At 43.2% G+C, this 18207-nt stretch overlaps 1 protein-coding gene across 1 annotated transcript in view; it reads left to right on the top strand.

Annotated features, from left to right (window-relative positions):
- Window positions 1-6298, top strand: part of TUFT1 (tuftelin 1) — a 39080-nt gene extending 32782 nt beyond the window's left edge. The window contains exons 8-12 of the mRNA XM_008575159.1: window positions 411-505; window positions 3016-3121; window positions 3946-4029; window positions 4778-4878; window positions 5645-6298. Of these exons, the coding sequence (XP_008573381.1) occupies window positions 411-505; window positions 3016-3121; window positions 3946-4029; window positions 4778-4878; window positions 5645-5708 (450 nt within the window). The 3' untranslated portion in view covers window positions 5709-6298. The remainder of the gene's footprint in view (window positions 1-410; window positions 506-3015; window positions 3122-3945; window positions 4030-4777; window positions 4879-5644) is intronic.
- Window positions 6299-18207: the final 11909 nt, after the last annotated feature.

Genomic DNA, 18207 nt, shown 5'->3' with positions numbered 1-18207 from the left:
ACTTTAAGGAATGGGAAGGCCTTTCTCTCAGCTAGCTTCAGCCTCCCCCTGACTAGAGTTAAATCCATTTCCACTTTAGTCAGGTTCTTCTACAGCTGCCCCTTTTGGGCTTTTGAAGACTATTGCCAAGAAGCCACCCCACTGAGTTTCTCAGGGACTGGCTGCCACAACTGGCAGGTGGGCCTGCGTAAAACAGAGCCAGGTTCTTCCCCTGGGCAGCTGGGTGAGGCTGGGAAGTTTCTGTGTGCTGAGGGTGGGAAGGGCTATCCCTGACAGGGGAGGGCACCCCAGCAAACCAGCTTGACTTGTTGCTCTTTGGCAGCTGTCCCAGAGCCCTAGTGCCATCTCACCAAACACAGAAACTGTTGCCATCTTCTCATCCTGGATTTCCTTTCCTTTGGCCCACCCAGGAGCATCAGGCCTTACTGACAAAAGTCAGGGAAGGGGAATTGGCCTTAGAGGAACTTCGGAGCAAGAACACTGACTGCCAAGCACAACAAGAAAAGTAAGGGTCCTTGTTCACTGTGAAGTTGGGGTAGTGGGGAGATGGGGACCATGTAGTCTGCAGCTCCCACAGTGGCCAGGTCTGGGGAGGAAGCTGGTGCTGATGTCAGATCTTCCAGCTCTGACTCATAATGTGATTGCTCAGGGTGGAGCCCCACCCAGGGAGATACTGTTCGGAAAGCTGCCATCTACGGGGAGTTCATTTTCCATGGGTTAGTAACCTAAAGAAAAGGCTTTTAGGGTTTTAGAGCCAAGGTCAAATGAGAGCTGGTAAAGCATCTGCTGTTGCAGCATGGCATTCCATAGGTTATTACTCTGGATGTGTTTTATCACAGTTTCCTCCCCGCCAAAGAAAAAAACAAACCAACTGTGTACTACTTGAGGGTAAATCGCATAACTTCTTTATAAGTCGTGCTGATGAAAAATAAAATGAGTGGCTTCAGGAGGAGATACTGAGCTTCTTGTTACTTGAAGCAGTTCAGATAGAAACAGAGAACCACCTGTCAGCAGTGGTATATAGAGCATCACTGAGATCCTTTCTACCTCCAAGGTTAGAGGGTTTTGCAAATTCCCTCTGATCACAGGGGATCAGAGGCCCCAAAGCAATAAAATCTGCAGAGCAAAGATTGTGCTTTTTGGATCTTCAGCAATTTGGAAATTCTTTATGCAGTTGGCAATTCATAAATAATATCTCAAATGGTAAATCAAATTTAACACCAGTATTATGGGGTCTGATTGCCATTGTGTAAGTTGGACCTTTTTTAGTTCAACGGACATGACATGAAGGACCTTCTAAGTAATTACAAGATTAACAGACATGATCCTTGCCTTTGAGGACATATCAGTCTCCTGGGGTCATTTTCTCTCCTTTAAGATAACTCAGATTTGACCTTCTTGGCATGGAAAATGCAGACATCTTATTGTAGCCTCCTTTCTGACTTGACTTCATATCAGAAACTTTAAATTACTCAGCACTACTTCCTCTGTGGTGGAGGTGCTCATGGGCAGACCAAGAGATGGGAGGAGCAAGAGAAATAAAAAGGAATAGATAATCCAAAACCAGGGTTTGGGAATGGCAGGTAATAGCTATGCACTATAAATGCTGACTTTCTAAATAAAAAGAGACTGAGAAATAGGGCATTGGTAAGCTGAGGGGAAAAACTTAAAATGTTTGAAGTTTAGGAAGAACGTGGGGTGGCTCAGGTTTCATTGTACCCCATCCTGACGCCAGTCACAAGTCATGGGTCCAAGGGTACCGACACTTCTGTCTGACCTGGCTACAAATCAGGAGTGCCCATAATCCCCTCCTCAGGTTCAATAATTTGAAGTATGGCTCATAGAACTCAGGCAAACACTTTATTTACTATTACTGGTCTATTATAAAGTAGATTATAAAGATTCAAATGAACAGACAGATGAAGAGGGCATGATACATAGGGCAAAATCTGAGATCTGGAAGGGTGCAGGACCTTCTGTCCCCATGGAGTTGGGATGTGCCACCATTTCAACATGTGGATGTGTTCACCAACCTGGAAGCTCTCCGAACTCCTTTGTTTAGGGTTTTTATGGAAGTTCCATTACATAGCTGTGATTGAGTAAATCATTGGCCATTGGTGATTAACTCAGTCTCCAGCCTCTATCCCCACCCCAGAGGTTGGGGATGGGGTGGGGCTGAATCATGCCTTGGTCTTTCTGGCTACCTGCTTCTTCCAGCCTGAAGCTGTCTAGGGACCCCAGCCACGAATCATCTCCTTAGCATACAAAAAGATACGCATCACTTCCAGAGATTCCAAAGGTCTCCTTTTCAGGAACTGGGGACTAAGACCAAATATAACAAAACATGCTCCTATCACCCCTGTACTGAGGAGATTACAAAAGTTTTAGGAGCTTCATGTCAGGAACTAGAAGCAGAGACCAAATGTGTATTTCTTATGTCACACGGACTTGGGAATTTTGATTCAGTTTGCTTAGAAGATGCAAAGGAAGCAACAGCAGGAACTGGGAGACTAAAAAACAGAGTTGTGTGGAGAGGCTTTGGGGATCCTCAGACCTTATCTACCTCCTGATATAAAATCCCTGCCAAAAGCTGGATGCTGTTGGGTATAATATAATCCCAGCTCCTACTTGAATCTTTCCAGTAATGGGGAGCTCATTAAACATGAGGCAGCCCACTTTCTGACAGCTTTAGTACTGAGGAAGTCTTTCCTGTGTTAATATAAAAACTCCTTCCCTGGATCATCTACCTATTTAGAGGGTTCTAGTTTTACCCTCTGAAGCTATCCAGAATGACTTTCTGAGCCACAATTTCTTCATCTGGACTAGATGATCACTGAGGATGTTTCCAGTGTGACATATTAAGATGTCCCACCACTTATTCTTTAGGGCAGACTGCTGGGGATCAGGTGGAGGGAGTTACACCTGATGGGAACCTCCCAAGTCCAAGGTTCTTCTTGTGGCTGGGTAGAGAAGGCATCTTTTCCCCTTGCCTCAGCCTCTGGTCTTTATCTCCAGGACTGCTACCCTGGAAAAGGAAGTGGCTGGGTTGCGGGAGAAGATCCATCACTTGGATGACATGCTCAAGAGCCAGCAGCGGAAAGTCCGACAAATGATAGAACAGGTAAGCAGGGTCAGATCTTAGCCTTCCCTAGAGTGTTACCCCAAGTCTGTGTTTTTATTTACTACTCTCCCAGGGAGCTTGGGTTATACTCATGCATTTCCCATAAAACATTTATAGCTACCAATTACTAGGGGCTGGGTTATTAGGATTTGCTTTTCTTCCATCTTTCCCCTACATTTTTGGGCATTTGGCTTCACTCTCCAACGGGAATGGAAGGAAAAGGTTAGTCTCCCCTACACTCTGTGAAGAGTGCTAGTGATTGATTAATTGAGTTTATGAACTCAGTTATCAGTGTACAGTTGTCCAATCTTTCTGCCTCATGGCAGATTTGCCTTACCCCACCTGAACTTTAGGGTAGCATACTTAGGATATGAACATTTGCAGAATTGTTTTGAGAACATAAAATCCCCTAATTGGGAGGGCATATTTGTTTCATGTCAGCTCCGTTTTGTCTATTTTGTTTTCAGCTGTTTCCCATTTTTTAGAACAGGGACTGTTATATAATAAGCATTCAATAAATATTTCTCGAATGAATAAATAATTTGTATTTTCCAAGCCAAATGGAATGGGTGTTGAATTATCCGTTGTTTTGGATTATCAGAGTGGTGTTCCCCTCACACACACACACTCCCCCACCCCTGGAATAATGAAGAGTTTAATATTGACTAAAATGAAGTTTTTGTAGAAAAGCTAATTAAGTCACATGAGAGTTGCAGAGCTCTGACTTTCATGTCTGCTGGCTTCCCCAGCAGCTGGGATGAGGTTTGATGAGTGTGTAATGAGTCATTGCAAAATGAGCTCCAGTGTCTCCTGTATCGTTGCAGCTCCAGAATTCAAAAGCTGTGATCCAGTCAAAGGATGCCACCATCCAGGAGCTCAAGGAGAAAGTCGCCTATCTGGAGGCAGAGGTGTGTGTGCTGGGCAGCTCCGGCAGGAGAGCAGGGCTCTTGAAGAGAAGACTAGACATAAGGGAAGGAAAGGTGGTCTTGGTCTTATCTAGCTGCTGCTCAGAAGTGAGTGTATGATATGGTTGATTGATCTTAAGTTTAGTTGAGTAAACATTTTCTGAGAACCTTCAGGGAATTGCTAACAATAGTGAGACCTGCCCCTGCCCTCAAGGGACATATCACATGGTGCAAGCCGCATGTCATCCTAGTCTAATTTCCTCTTTGCTACAGAGCCCTTTCTTTCCCTTGACTACCTGTAGATCACTTTGCAGCCTGTGTGTGAAGATCCCTTTTAATGGGGGAGATAAATGGGAGACAGGGTTGTTTATCTTTAGGGAGTTCGCACTCTAGAGTTAGAGATAAAATATATTTTTAAAAAAAAATAGACCTAAGAATTCTTTATAGAATAGCATATCATCAAAGATAAGTGAATATCTCAACTGACAACAAAGAATTACATACAGGAAATGTATACAGAGTATATGCAGGAAGTGATCATTGTTGCACAGTCATTGAGGAGCAGATATTGGAGGAAGAGAGCAATCTATAGTAATGAAGAGGGGGAGAAGACATCAGTTGGTGGCTTGCATGATAGGGGTGGGGGCAACAGCAGCACAAACAGTGGTGGAAAGCCCAGAATGAGCTAGCTAACTGTGACACATAACAAGCCAGAAAAAGGCCAATTCTAATCCCATAGCTTATATTATAGAATTTAGAGATGCACGACCGGATGGAACACCTAATAGAAAAACAAATCAGTCATGCCAATTTCAGCACCCAGACCCGGGCCAAGACAGAGAACCTGGGCAGGTGAGTGTGTATAGGGTGGGCAGGTAGGAAGGGAAGGAAGGCGGGACAGAGCTATGTGAAACCTTAAGTGCTAAGGCAAGGACAAGGCTTTTTTTTTTTTTTTTTTTTTTTTTAAAGATGACCAGTAAGGGGATCTTAAACCTTGACTTGGTGTTGTCAGCACCACATTCTCAGAAGTAAGCTAACCGACCATCCCCATATAGGATCCGAACCGTGGCCTTGGTGTTATCAGCACCACACTCTCCTGAGTGAGCCACAGGCCGGCCCTAAGGACAAGGCTTTTTTGAACCAACTTTCCTCTCTTGGTCTCTAATCTGACCCATTCTCCACCAGAACTGTTTTCTAACCTAGTTAGAGTACAGCCTGATACCATGAACCCAAGGAGGTCCATGCGTGTTTTCTAGAGGTATATAAAACTCCTAAAACTGTATGTAAATTTTATTTTTAATATTTGCATATTTCTAGGGACAGGGTCTTTTGCTTCCAAGAAATTCACCAAAGGGCCCAAGACCTTGAAAAAAATCAAGAAGCACAGCTATATCCATTTCACAGTTAACTGCCCCCTTCTTTTCATCACCCCTGCCACCATACAAGTGTTTCATGCCCCAAATCTTTAGATGTCACTCAAAATTGCTGTGTCAAAGCACTGGGAATCTAAGAGGTCAGCCAGCACTGAAGTGTAAGATTCCCGAGGCAAACGTGAAGGGGAAGCTCTGTGAAGGGTGGGTAATGACACAGCACTCAGTGTTTCCAACTTTCTCTTCAGCATTAGGATATCCAAGCCCCCCAGCCCTAAGCCCATGCCTCTCATCCGAGTGGTGGAAACATGAGCTGCGAGGAGATGGATGCTGCCATTGCTGCTGCCTGTCACCTGTGGAGAAGCCCACCGCCCCAGTAGGCTGCTAGCACTGACTTTGACTTCTTGACTATTCCCTGGCTGCACCTAGTGTTTGGGGCTCATGTGTGCTGCTGTTCCCTCCTGTCCTCTGTGTGTTGGACAGATGGAGCACGAGCACCTCCTCTGGATGCTGCAGTCCTTTGGAAGATGCTATCTTGCCAGCAGGGGCTAGGGCAGTACACTTATTCCTATAGCTACTATTTTTCTCTGTAGCAGTGCATCCCTTCTGTTATAGACTGGAGTCCAGCTGCCCCAGGAGCCAGGCTTGGGAGAGGTGGCAAGTTTGCCTAAGCCTTAGAAGCTGGAGGCACAGATGTCCAGGGTGATTGAAGCATGTCCTGGGGTAATGAAATTCCTTCCACAAACACAGCTCAGTTCTTTAGCAACAAACTGTTTGTTTTTCTACTTGCTCCACCGTCAGCCCATGCCGACCTGGGCCACCTACACACAGACAGTGGCGCGACCTGTCCAGGCCTGGTCAGAGTCAGTGAACCTCAGCTTTGTCTGGGCAATCTTGGCTTTTGGGGAGAAGGGAATGTACATTCAGGGAGTAGCTTTTAGCAGAAAGATTCTCTAGGTCCATAGACAGTTATGTGTGACTTCTGTCTGCTGTGAAAACTCCCATAATCTCTTAGGGTTTTCCCCTAAGGTGCACCACAAGGCACACTTCAGTTTTCTTGACCCAGAACATAAAAATGATGTTTTCACTGGGTTACATCAGTCCCAGCAAAACTTTCACTATTTATTTTGCTAACTTATTGGTGTTTTTGCTTATATCTCATAATTGATTTAATAACAAAGTGCTACAGCCTTCTCTTATGGTGTTTGGATTTGCTTGAAATTGGGAACAGTGTTCTCTTTGGACTTGTTGATTTCAGAATGACATTGTTATGAATATTTCATTCCCTTTTCTCTGCCTGGTTCTTTTCCCTTCCTTCTCCAAACTTGATCTGTACTTCAGGAAGGCAGGTATACTTGCCTTGATGCACTGGGGTCTGAGTGTATATTGTTTGGGGCAAGAGGGTGATCAGAAATCTTGGGGTTGGGGATGGGTTCTTCCCCTAACCCCTCTTAACTCCTGTGCTCCATAATTCGTCTTTTTTTCCTGAATGACTCCGCAGCTCATCTTGTTTTCTTTAGGGCTCTTCCTGCAGCCTCAAGAAGTAGATAAGCATAAGAATGTGGTACTATAGAAAATAGAAAACTTAAAACTAAATGTGGATGAAGTCTTTAGGCTCTACTTGGCTCACAACCAGAAGCCTTAAGTTTGTGTGTTTCTGTGTGTCAGAACTGGGCTCACGTTCTGGCTTTGTCCATGATGGTGTTCCGGGACTTCAAGCAGTTCTCTCATTTGTAAAATGAGGGGATCAGACCAGATCATCTCCATGTCCCTTCCAGTTCTGATATTTTTTTCTGTGGCATATTCTTTGTATGGTGAATTTAATAAATTATGTGAATGTGTCTCTGACCTCCTGGCCTGGTTTTGTTTCACTTTTGGGGGAGGATGGAGGAACATAATTTTAGTGTCTCTTGAAGATGGGCCTTCCTTTGTCCACATCTGGGAGGTGTAGTCCAAACATCCCAAACACTATGATATGAGGACTTTGTGGCATTCAGAGGAGTTAGAAGCAGCTCAGCTCTGTGGTCTGAATCCTCATTATAGGAGGTGATCCCTAACTTTAGCTTTGACTCTCTCTGGGGCAGTGGCCTTGTGGGATCCCTAAGCTTGGCCACTTTGTGTCCTCATTTGGAAAAGAGCTGGTCAGAGGCAGAGGTCCTGTGATTGCATAGAGATACACCAATCAGCCCTGGAGGTAGATGAGTAACTCCACAGCCTTTGCAGAAATGAAAAGCAGTCTAGAAATGCTGACTGCAGCTGTTCAAGAGTTTAGCTTCTGGCTATCTCTGGCCATCACTAAATTAGTCCAATGATTTTTTTTTTCTTTCTTCCAAGAAGGCAGTTGACTGCAGGGCTAAATGGGGAGATAGCTGAATTTACAGAAATCCTGTCTGGGTCAAAGACATCGGAAACACAACCCTCTTCATCCCTGGCTCTGTTCCCTTCTAGCTCCTCTTTCTCCTTTAATAGAAAGAGTGTAAAATTTTCTCATATTACTTTTCTTTCCCCTTCTCCTGTTTCTCAGCTAATTCACATTACAGCCTTCAAAATGCATTGAAAACCCCCTTCTGTTCCAGACCTGGATCTATCTGCTCACACCCGTGGCTCTCTTCTTTCGCTGGCAGTCTTGTTTGGCGTGGGTATATCTAGACTGTGCTTGTTCTCAGAATATTAACAGGGTGGAAGTAGGGTGGGGTTGACTAAGGTGCCAAGAAGACTCACAAGGCTGGAGGAATACAGGAGTCAGTATACTGCCACACAAGAAAGGGAGATTGTCATGGGCTTGGTGGGAGGAGCAGAGATCTGAGTTGGAGATACTGAAGTGGTCTGGAGTCATTCCAGAGACTAGAACCAGGACAAAGAAGTGCCTCTGAGTTTAGGTATACTACTGCCAAAAGGAACAGGGCCTGCCACAGAGGATGAGGATGGTCTATGGAAAGAAGAAGTAGTCGAAGAGAAATGGTTTATATCTTGGCAATCTTTTAAATCAGAGATGGAGAATGGGGACCAGAAGAGAATGAAATAGAGCCCAGGGCCTGAGAAAGGGTGTGGTGAATAGGCAGCTTCTGGCTTCAACGGCCTGCTTATTGTCAGTGTTTTGTCATTTTTAAGCCAGCTCCTCTGTGCTGCCGTAATATTTTGTGGAGGAAGGATTGAGTCTGACTCCCTGGGACCTTTGCCATGAAAGCCTGTCTCTTTGAGCTAGGTGTTAAGAGAAGCCCAGACATGCAGCCATCATCAAAGTCTCCTGAAAACCTGGGGCATCAGCCCCAATATGGGAAGAGAAGCTTGCCGGAGCACTCCTTACCTCCTGAACAACTGCCCTGTCTTCTAGCTCTTCATTTACTCCTTTGCCTGAACAGAAAAAAGCCTGAGAGTGACATGGTATTTCAACCAGATTGTACATTGGAACTTTTTAAAAACTAAATTTCTAAGGCCAAAAATTGATTGGCTCATTTTCATCTCTATTTAAAAGTACCTTTCACTATGAAATGTTTCACTCTGAGTTGTTTCCACTTTGGAAAGATGCTCTGACATGACTCAGGTTAAAACACCTTATTTTGACTGAGGAGGTTAACGTTCTTGGGGCTGGACAAGCAGCTTTTCAATATGTATTGCTGTTTTCTGCAAGGCCTCTAGTAATCCTCTGTGCTCCCTCATTCATCATAGCCAAGCATTGCTGAGCTTGAGCCTGAGCTTGCTTAGGCTGTGACCCAACAACAGATGTTAGCTTAGGGCTCTTGGCCTCCTTTCCATGCTTGGATTTAGGACTCTGGCTTTGCAAGGAGAAATTGTTCCCTATCCTTCCTCTCCCAGTTCTAAGCACCATGGCCTTGAAACTCAAAAATTGGAGTCCTAAAAATTCTCTAGCCCTTCTTTCTCCAAGTAAAATCCTTATCCAGGCTGAGGATAAAGGAGATATTTCTTAAAGGTGAGTAATTCCTAGCTCAGCGTGCCCTGTTCATTGGCAGCGAGACTTACTTTGAACTCTAAAATGTGTGTGGCGGGGCCGGCCCGTGGCTCACTCAGGAGAGTGCGGTGCTGATAACACCAAGGCCACAGGTTCGGATCCCATATAGGGATGGCCGGTTAGCTCACTGGGTGAGCATGGTGCTGACAACACCAAGTCAAGGGTTAAGATCACCTTACCGGTCATCTTTTTTTAAAAAAATAAATAAATAAAATGTATGTGGCGTTTCTGCTGGAATCTCTCTTCCCCTGGAGCCCTCTGGAACATGGGATTGAGGGTGATGGTGGCAGGATAATTAATTACCTGTCAGGGTGTTGGTCGCCAAGTATAAGACTACAGGACCTCAGACAGCTGAGGGAAAGGAAGTCATTAGTCCTCATAACTGAATCTATCAATTCAATGCGGATTACACACCCAGCCCTTTCCTCCCGCTCACTAGGATTCCAGGCCCAAACTTGCATTAAGTCTGCAGGAGTTTTGTAACCCAATGTCTGTTTTATATCTATCTGTTTGTGTCTGTGTTCAAACCGGCCTGCTATGTAAAATATATTTCTTACTGTGGGAAAAAAATTTGAAGAATACTGGTCTGTAGGACAGACTTCTCTCTGTGTCTATATTATAATCTCAGGGTCAGGATGTCCAAAATTGACTTCCTTCCAAACTGTCTGCCCTTGCCAGCCTCTCACACTTTCTCTTAGTAGAGTCATAGCCCTTCAGTGATTCAGGCTAGACATGTTTGAGCCATCATTGACTCCTTTCCCTTCCTTTATCCCTTATATCCAGTTTATCGACATGTCCTAATGTTTCCTCCTTTGAAATTTCTCTCAGACATGCCCCTCCCCAAATTAATAAAGGGGGGGCGGGGGAAGAGGCACATTTGATAAAAGAAGAAAAACGGACTTTGGGCCAGAATACCCAGAGGTCATTTTAGAATTTGTATGCTGACTTCTGGGATAGCAATTTTTTTCTCCCAATTTCCTGCGTGTGGTGGAGGACCTTTCTGCTTCTTGGAACCCTGTTCACGATCTGACTTGACTACTGGAGAATGCGTACTGTGGAAAGAGCAGTTTTTTTTTTTTTTTTTTTTTTTTTTGGCGGCTGGCAGATACAGGGATCTGAAGCCTTGACCTTGGTGTTACAAGGCAGAGCTCTGACCAACTGAGCTAACCAGCCAGCCCTAGCACATCTCTTTAAGTCTGGATCACTACTGAAGCCAGGCCTTGCTGATCCCCCACGTTTAGTGTCATGCCTGCCCCAAGTCACCCTCCTCACAACTGTCATCTGAATCTTCCCCAAATACTGTTTCATCCTGTCAGTTGGGACTATTTAGCTAGGACAAAAGAAGACTGCTGGGAAACATGATAGCAGTCTCCAAAGAGTCAGAAGAATACGTTAACAATGAGAGTAGAGTGGTCTGTCTTGTCAAGATGCAAGTTTCCCTACCTACACCAGCAATATCCCAGTTAGAAAACAACATAAAATAACAACAAATAGAAAATACCTAGCAATAAACTTTATTTGAAATATCAATAATCTATATGAAGAAAATGACCAAATTTTGTTGAGAAATATGGGAAAACTTAATGAAGAAGATTTCTCCTGGATGGGAAAATTAAAATCATAAAGATGTCAATTCTTCCTTTATTTTAAGCCTTCGTGTAATTACAATACACTGTAATTCAATGAAGTCTTTTTAGACTTGGATATAATTATTTTAAAATTCACCTTGAAAAATAAACAAGGGAAAATAGCAAAGAAAATTTTGAAGGGAGAGCTTAATTGGGAGAAGTATTAAATGCCTTGGCAAATAATAAAATATATAGCTCATACATCGATTTAACAGATTAGCTAGGCAGAAATAGACTCGATTTTATATAAGCGTTTAAAAACGATAAAAGCATTACAACTCAATGGGGGAAAAGGCATTTGAACAGTTGGTTAAAAACTTGGGGGGAAAAAACTCTAACCTTTATTTAACAAGACACCTAAATAAATTAATTAAATATTACAAATTAATTGTAGAAAAACTAGAAGAAAATACAATTGAATATCATATCTGAAAGGAGTTACATTTTAGAATTTTATTATTAAAATTATTAATTTATTATTTATTATTAAATTATTTCCATGAAGGAAAATATTTTAGTTCATAAAAATGTGAAATTTCTGAATTAAACTAAAGAAGGCCTAAAGGAGGAGGAATATAAAAAAATAGTGATGAAAAGGCAACATTTTTATTGATAAGCTCAAAAAAATTGACACAAATACTAAGATCCCACAAGATCAATGGTCAGAATAAGAATGGATAGTTCATAAAAGAGTTCATATTCTTTTTTCTGCACACATTTATTAAGTTCCTACTCTCTGCAGGCCACTGTGGCTTGGATCAAAGATTAAAGTAGGGGTACAGCAGTAAGACAAGTATGGCCTTGCCCTTGGAAATCTTGTGTTGGGTGGGACAAGGTGGGCTGCAAGTCAGAGAAAATGTGACTACAGTTGGCTTATGCAATAAAGGATCAGTCTTACTGGCTCAGGTAACGGAAAAGTCCAGAAACACTTCAGGCTCAGATGAGCCTTCATAGAGCAGCTTGAGGTCTCACCAAAAATCTGGGTTCTTTACATTTCTTCTCTCTGCACAAGAGGTTTGTTGCCGTGCTTATTATAATAGTATAAAATGGGAAACAACATGTGTCCAACAACAGAGAAAGAGGCAAGTAAATTAGGATGCAGGCACTCTGGGATATTATGCATTCACTACGAATGGCTGTTATGAAGACTCAGTCGCATCAGGGAACGGTGCTTAGAATGTTAAGTGAAAAAAAGTAGGACAAATTTTATGGTCACTTATTACAGCTTTGCAAAAGAAAAAAATGTTTTAAAAAAGGCTAGATGTAAATACACCTCAAGGCTAACCATGTCAGTGAGTTGGGTTTTGTCTTTGTTTTTTTGTTATCTTTATTCTTCATCTACCAAATTTTCTGGAGTGTTCACTCTCCTCTCTCCAGCTAGACTGCGTTTCCACTGCTTTCTGCACATGCTGGGATCATTCCTGTCTTTGTACATTTGCTGATGTTATTTCCTTTACCTGTAATGCCTTCTCCTTTTGACCTATTAATCCATTCATTACTTACTGATAATTGATACAAGGGTGTTGTGTAGCTTATGGAAGATACTGTATATGAAAACTCTGGTAAAGTGCTTTACAGAATTAATTGTCATCATTAGGAGGGAAAAAAAGTAGGAGGAGAAAGAGAAAGAACCTTTAATTCGCATAATATTGAGCCAGGTACTATAGGGAAGACCAGGATAGAAAAATATAGAACAGGGTTATAGCCCTCCAGAAGCTTACAATCTTGTAAAGTGAGTGGGGGGAAAAGCAACAATATGTGAAATAGTTGAATGGCACTGGAACACGTGTAATGCTAATATAAGAGAAGGGTGGGGAGGATGTGGAGCTAGAATTAGGTCCTGAAGGATTTGGGCAGGTAGATCCGAGGAAGGAAGAAAGCTTTAGTTGGAAATGAATGTGGTTTGTGTGGGGGATGGTGAGCCCAGCTGAAGAGTCCTATGTGAAAGTGGTGGAAGAGGATGGGGAGGGAAGGACAAATCGGGTGAGCCTTCCCCTGAAGTCTGAACTCAAATCTTTAAAGCAACTGGTGTCCATTGATGTTTTAAAAAAATTAAAAATAAAAATATAAACATCATGATGTAAGTCCCAGGGGGGCAAGAATCTTCTTTGCTTGTCTTGTTCAACACTGAATGCCTGGTGGCTAGAAGAATGGTGCCTGGCACACAGTAGATGCTCAATAAATATTAGTTGAAGGGAAGTTGAAATGAATGAATCACAACAGTGACAAGATAAAATAAGGCTAATTCCAAAGAGGTAGATAGCATGGATTGAAAAGGTAAAGGCTGGCAGCAAGGAGACAAGTAATAGATGTCGGTGTACATCTGGGCAGGAAGTAATGAGGGACTGAACTGGGAAAATCGCCACTGGGCTGGAAAGTAAGGGACTGGTGTGAGAGTCATTTGGAAAGAACTGATAGGCCTTGGTGACTGGCCAACTGGATGTAGGAGATGAAGGAGAGAAAAGAATCAAGGATAACATCAAAGAAAGTTACTCATTCTTCAAGATTTATCCTGAGTTCTCTTCCATGAAGCCTTCTCAGAATGCTCAAGTCTGCGCCATGTTCTTTCTGAACTCATTTAACACAAATCTGTACCACCCTGTTTTAAGATGTAATAATGTACTATCTTGCATTAATCCAGACATTGCATATATTTGTTTCCCCAATTAGACTGCAAGCTTTTAAAGGTCAGGGAGACCTTTAAATGTGTCTAATCTTGATAGTGCCCAGCCCTAGCACTCTTTGCTGAAGAGAGCACATACTTCTGTTTCTTTTTTTAGAATTGTTTTCATCTTCTCTCTCAGCTGGTCCCAGGGAATAAGGAAAAGCAGATCCTGAGTACCAATATCTGCCTCAGGGAAGAGTCAAATGCCAACTATTATAGCGTTGCCATCAGCAATAAAGAATCTCATTTACTCATTCACTTGTGCTTGTATTCGGTCATTCAACAATAGGGGAATAGTGTAGCACAGAGTTCAAGGAGTTAGCATGGGCTTTGGATCTTGCTTATTATCTTACATCTGTCATTTACAGGCCATGCTGTTTTAGAAGTTATTTAAGCTCTCTAAGCTTTAATTTCCTCAGCTGTAAACCAGATGATAGTGTCTACCTTATAAGAACATTTACTGAGTACTTACAATGTGCCAGGCACTGTTACTTAATTTCCATTTTGCAGATGAGGATATTGAGACACAGAGAGTGAGTCACTTGTCCAAGGATGTACAGATAGGAAGCATAGAACCAGTTCTAGATCACAGGCAATCTGATCCCAGAGCCCTTGTGCTTAATATTGTGCTTTACAACCTCACGGTGTAGCAATAGCCAACACAGAGCCATATGTAAGGATCACATGTACCATGTCCGGCACACAGCAGACACTGAATATGTTAATTATGATCAATAAATACTTTTGAACATTTAATATGTCAAAGGTATAGAGTTAGGCTTTCAGGATGTGAAGACTCTGCCCTCAAGTTGCCACTAGTCTAATACTACTGCTAGATATTTGTATGCCAAGACGCAAACAGACAATCATAAACTATCATTCCTAAAAGAAATCTTAGAAGGCGTCCAGTCTAACTCCCTCATTTTCTGGACAAGGAAATTGAGGCCCAAAGGTTGGGGTTGGGAGGTTGAGTTACTTTAGGTTGAAGTTTGGACAAGAATCTATATCTGCATTGGGGTGCTGTGTCCTTGGTCTAAGGAAGGTGTTTAAGACAAAGGCAAAGCAACTTTCCTTGGGAAGCAGAAGATGGAGGGGATGGAGTGACTGGTGGGGAGGAACTCAGCATTCAGCCAGACCCTCCTGGATCCCCCCGGATCCTCCTGGACCCTGGAGTCCACAGAATCTGTAGCATCACGTGTCTTTCTAAATTTCAAATGGCAGCTTCCTCTCCCTTCTCTGTCTTCTAATGAGGGTGGGGGTTCCATTCCTGGCTACTTCTCTAACTAGAGTGCGTCTTTAGCTGAAGGATCTAATCTTTATGATCCTCAGGCTCCTCTTTAGAAACAACAAACAAAAAACAAAACAAAACAATGACAGTTGGATTAAGGTACCTTTCAGCTCTAAAATTAGTAGATCTGTGGGGGAAGACAATGCTTTTGGAGCACATTTAGTGAGCCAGTGGACCCTAAAACAAGAGAAGGCTTTTTTTCTTTTGCCAAGTGGAGGCACTATTGCAACCCCAGGTTCCAGCCACTAGAGGGCAGCAGGTCTTCGAGCACCTGAGCAGGTGGCCACCGTGGGCCTGTCAGAAGACAAGCAGGCTGTCTCAGATCTCGTCTGGGTCTCTGGAGTTTTCATATTGTAAATTCCAAACTTGGTTTCTTAGCAAAGGGCAGCCAGCCAAGTTTGGATGAAATGAGGGAGCAGCTTTGCAAATTAGGTCTTGCACCAGAAAGATAAAGAACAGGCCTAAAAAGAAATTGGATTCTAGGAAAGTAAATGTTTTATGAAAAATTGAGAATGTATCCCTGTCCTAGTTTAGGTTGCCTATAGCTCACATTATCAGAGGCAGAGCTTTGAGAAGACCTGGGAGCATTTTATAGGCTGGCAAAATTTTTGGTAGACTGAAAGGGGATTTTAAAAACTCATTTATAAGGTATGTATTAGACAAGCTTTTCCTAGAGTTCTGTGAGAAGTTTCAGTTCATTTCACTCATGTTTAATAAGCCCTTACTCAGGAAAGAATTGATTCTGCAAGTTTTCACAAAGCTCGACCAAGCCATACACTTTTTTTTTTCTGAAGAGGATGAAATAATAAGAATTATCATATGTACACTGAATGAAGAGCACCAGCCTGGGCAAATTAAGGGGATAAAAGGAAGGAGAGTGCCTTGGATTGAATGTCCCTCCGAAACTTAATCCCAACTGTAACTGTTGAGGGTGGGAAATCCTATTATGGTAATTGAAAGGTGGGGGTCTTGAGGAGGTGATTAAGTTGGTGGTTTAATGGTGGGCGTGGGCATAGTTCTGAGGGCTTTAAATGGAGAGTGCATGAGGAGCTATCTGTCTCTGCTCTGTCATTTTCTGCCATGTGAGACCCCTGCATTGCCTTAAAGCCACCACCAAAGAAGACCTCACTAGAGGTGTTCCCTGGATTTTATATGTTCCAGCCTCCGAAACTGTAAGCAATAAATTTTGTTTTCTTATAAATTACCCAGTTCCAGGTATTTTGTTATAAGCAACAGAGACGGACTAATAATACAGAGAGGAAACTCACTGAGGGTAGTAAGGAGGGCTGGGTGCTGGCCTGGCTTATCCTACCATGATAAGATCAGCTGGTGCCTTCACCTCTCTGAGCTCTTGTTCCCTCCTCTGTCAAATATCAGGTTCTTCAGAGTTCCAATCAGCAGTAATCCCATTTCAGATATCACAACTGCCCAAAGATTCCGGATGACCTAACCAATGGCCTTTTCAAATATAAAAGACCTGGATTCCTTGAGAAGACAGTTCCTATTAGTAGATTATAATCTTGCAGAAGACCTAGAACATCCACAGAACAAAGACTTAGGGATCTGATCTTTATGTAGAAAAATTATGTTGCTGACTCAGCAGCAATAGAGCCAGAGCTTCAATTTGTTTTCCCTTCCCCCCTCCCCAAGGGCTGAGGAGGGGAGATGGTTGGGATTGAGCTGTCCATTGCTTTTCCCATTCAGCCTCATTTCTGAACCTCTGCTATCTTGCCAGTTGTTTCTGAGACACACCACATCCTTCCTCACTTCTCTGCCTTTGCGTATGTAGTTCCTTCTACCTAGAATCGTTTTCTCTACCTTCTTCTGGGAAGATTTTAGTCATCCTTCAAAACCTCATTCAAATGACACCTGGTTGGTGAAGACTTCCCTGACTTCCCAGAGAATCCCCAGACAGAGTTAATCATCCCTCATCAGTACTCCCATAGCAGCTGGTACAAAACTTATCACACTGTATAGTACTTGTTTGTTTTCATGTCTGCCTCTCCCCTCAAGGCCTGAGAATCCCTAAAGGGCAGAGACTGATTATTTATCTCCATGCCCTCAGCCCTCGCCCAGTGCCTGGCAGATAGTGGGTTCTCCATCAATTCTGGCAGAACTGAAGCGAATTGTCTTTCCTGTAACCAGCAGGGTGTTTTTCCAGGTGGCTGACCAGGATCACTGAATAAAAGATAATCACTCCTGGAGGGAGCCCTGGGGCACTTGCCTGGCATCAGGAGCTTAATGCAGAGAATTGAATGCTAGCGTTTAATGTTTGTGCAGCGGAGGGCACACATCATTCAGAACTTGATGGAGGCTTTTTAGAATCTACTTTAATTACAGAAGAAGATGACACATAAGGAGAAACTTTCTGATAGTGTGGTTAAGCTTGGAATGTGAGTTTAAGGGTTGATGGGTGGTCCACATTGAAAGTCTTTATAATCTATGGTATTTTCTGGAAAAGACTGCCTGGAGTGGGTAGGTTATTATATACTTTTTTTGGCAGCTGGCTAGCATGGGGAATAGGTTAAAAATGAATAGATGACCTCTGATTTAAAGTTTATGTAATGGAATTGGATAGGCTTCTTTTTCAGCTCTGGGCACTGGACATGGGATGGAACTTTCATAGCTTCAGGTGAAACGACCTGGCCCTGCATGAATGGGTATTGGGTTGGATACATGGCTGCGTCCTCTCTGAACGGCTCCTCACTGCTTTGCCTCATTTGCAAACATCTGAGAGATCAGTAAATATTAGTATGTATGTGTTGTCAGTAAATAGACTTTTTGAGAGCTGCCAACACCCACTGGTGCTTTGAACTCGTGCTTCTCTCTGGCTCTGAGTCGTCCTCTCTGTCCCAAAGGCTCTTGGTGTGGATATGGGGAGAGCCAGCTGCATTGAAAGAGGACTGGAAGACAAGGGAAGAAACATGCAGGTAAACTTCAAGGGTAAAGGTAAGTGGGTGTCGTGGTTGATTCCATTCTGTGCAGGGGACTCCTTGCAAGGCAGTTTTTTTGGGGGGAACTTCTTGACTTGCACTTCAGTCAAACCAACCTTGGGTCTGAGGAAAGAGGGGAGGATGGCACGAGACTGGGAAAGAAATGATAGCTGAGGCTGGGAGGTGGTTATCACGCACAAATTAAAATAGACAAAAGTTCGGGCCGCCCACACTGCTACAGTGTGCCGCTTGGGAGCGCGGCGGCGCTCCCGCCGAGGGTTCGGATCCCACATACAGACCGGTTCCCGCTCACTGGCTGAGCGAGGT

Source organism: Galeopterus variegatus, unplaced genomic scaffold (assembly GCF_000696425.1).
Source record: "Galeopterus variegatus unplaced genomic scaffold, G_variegatus-3.0.2 Scaffold1148, whole genome shotgun sequence".
NCBI classification, from domain to species: domain Eukaryota; kingdom Metazoa; phylum Chordata; class Mammalia; order Dermoptera; family Cynocephalidae; genus Galeopterus; species Galeopterus variegatus.
This window is presented reverse-complemented; position numbering and strand designations above follow the sequence as displayed.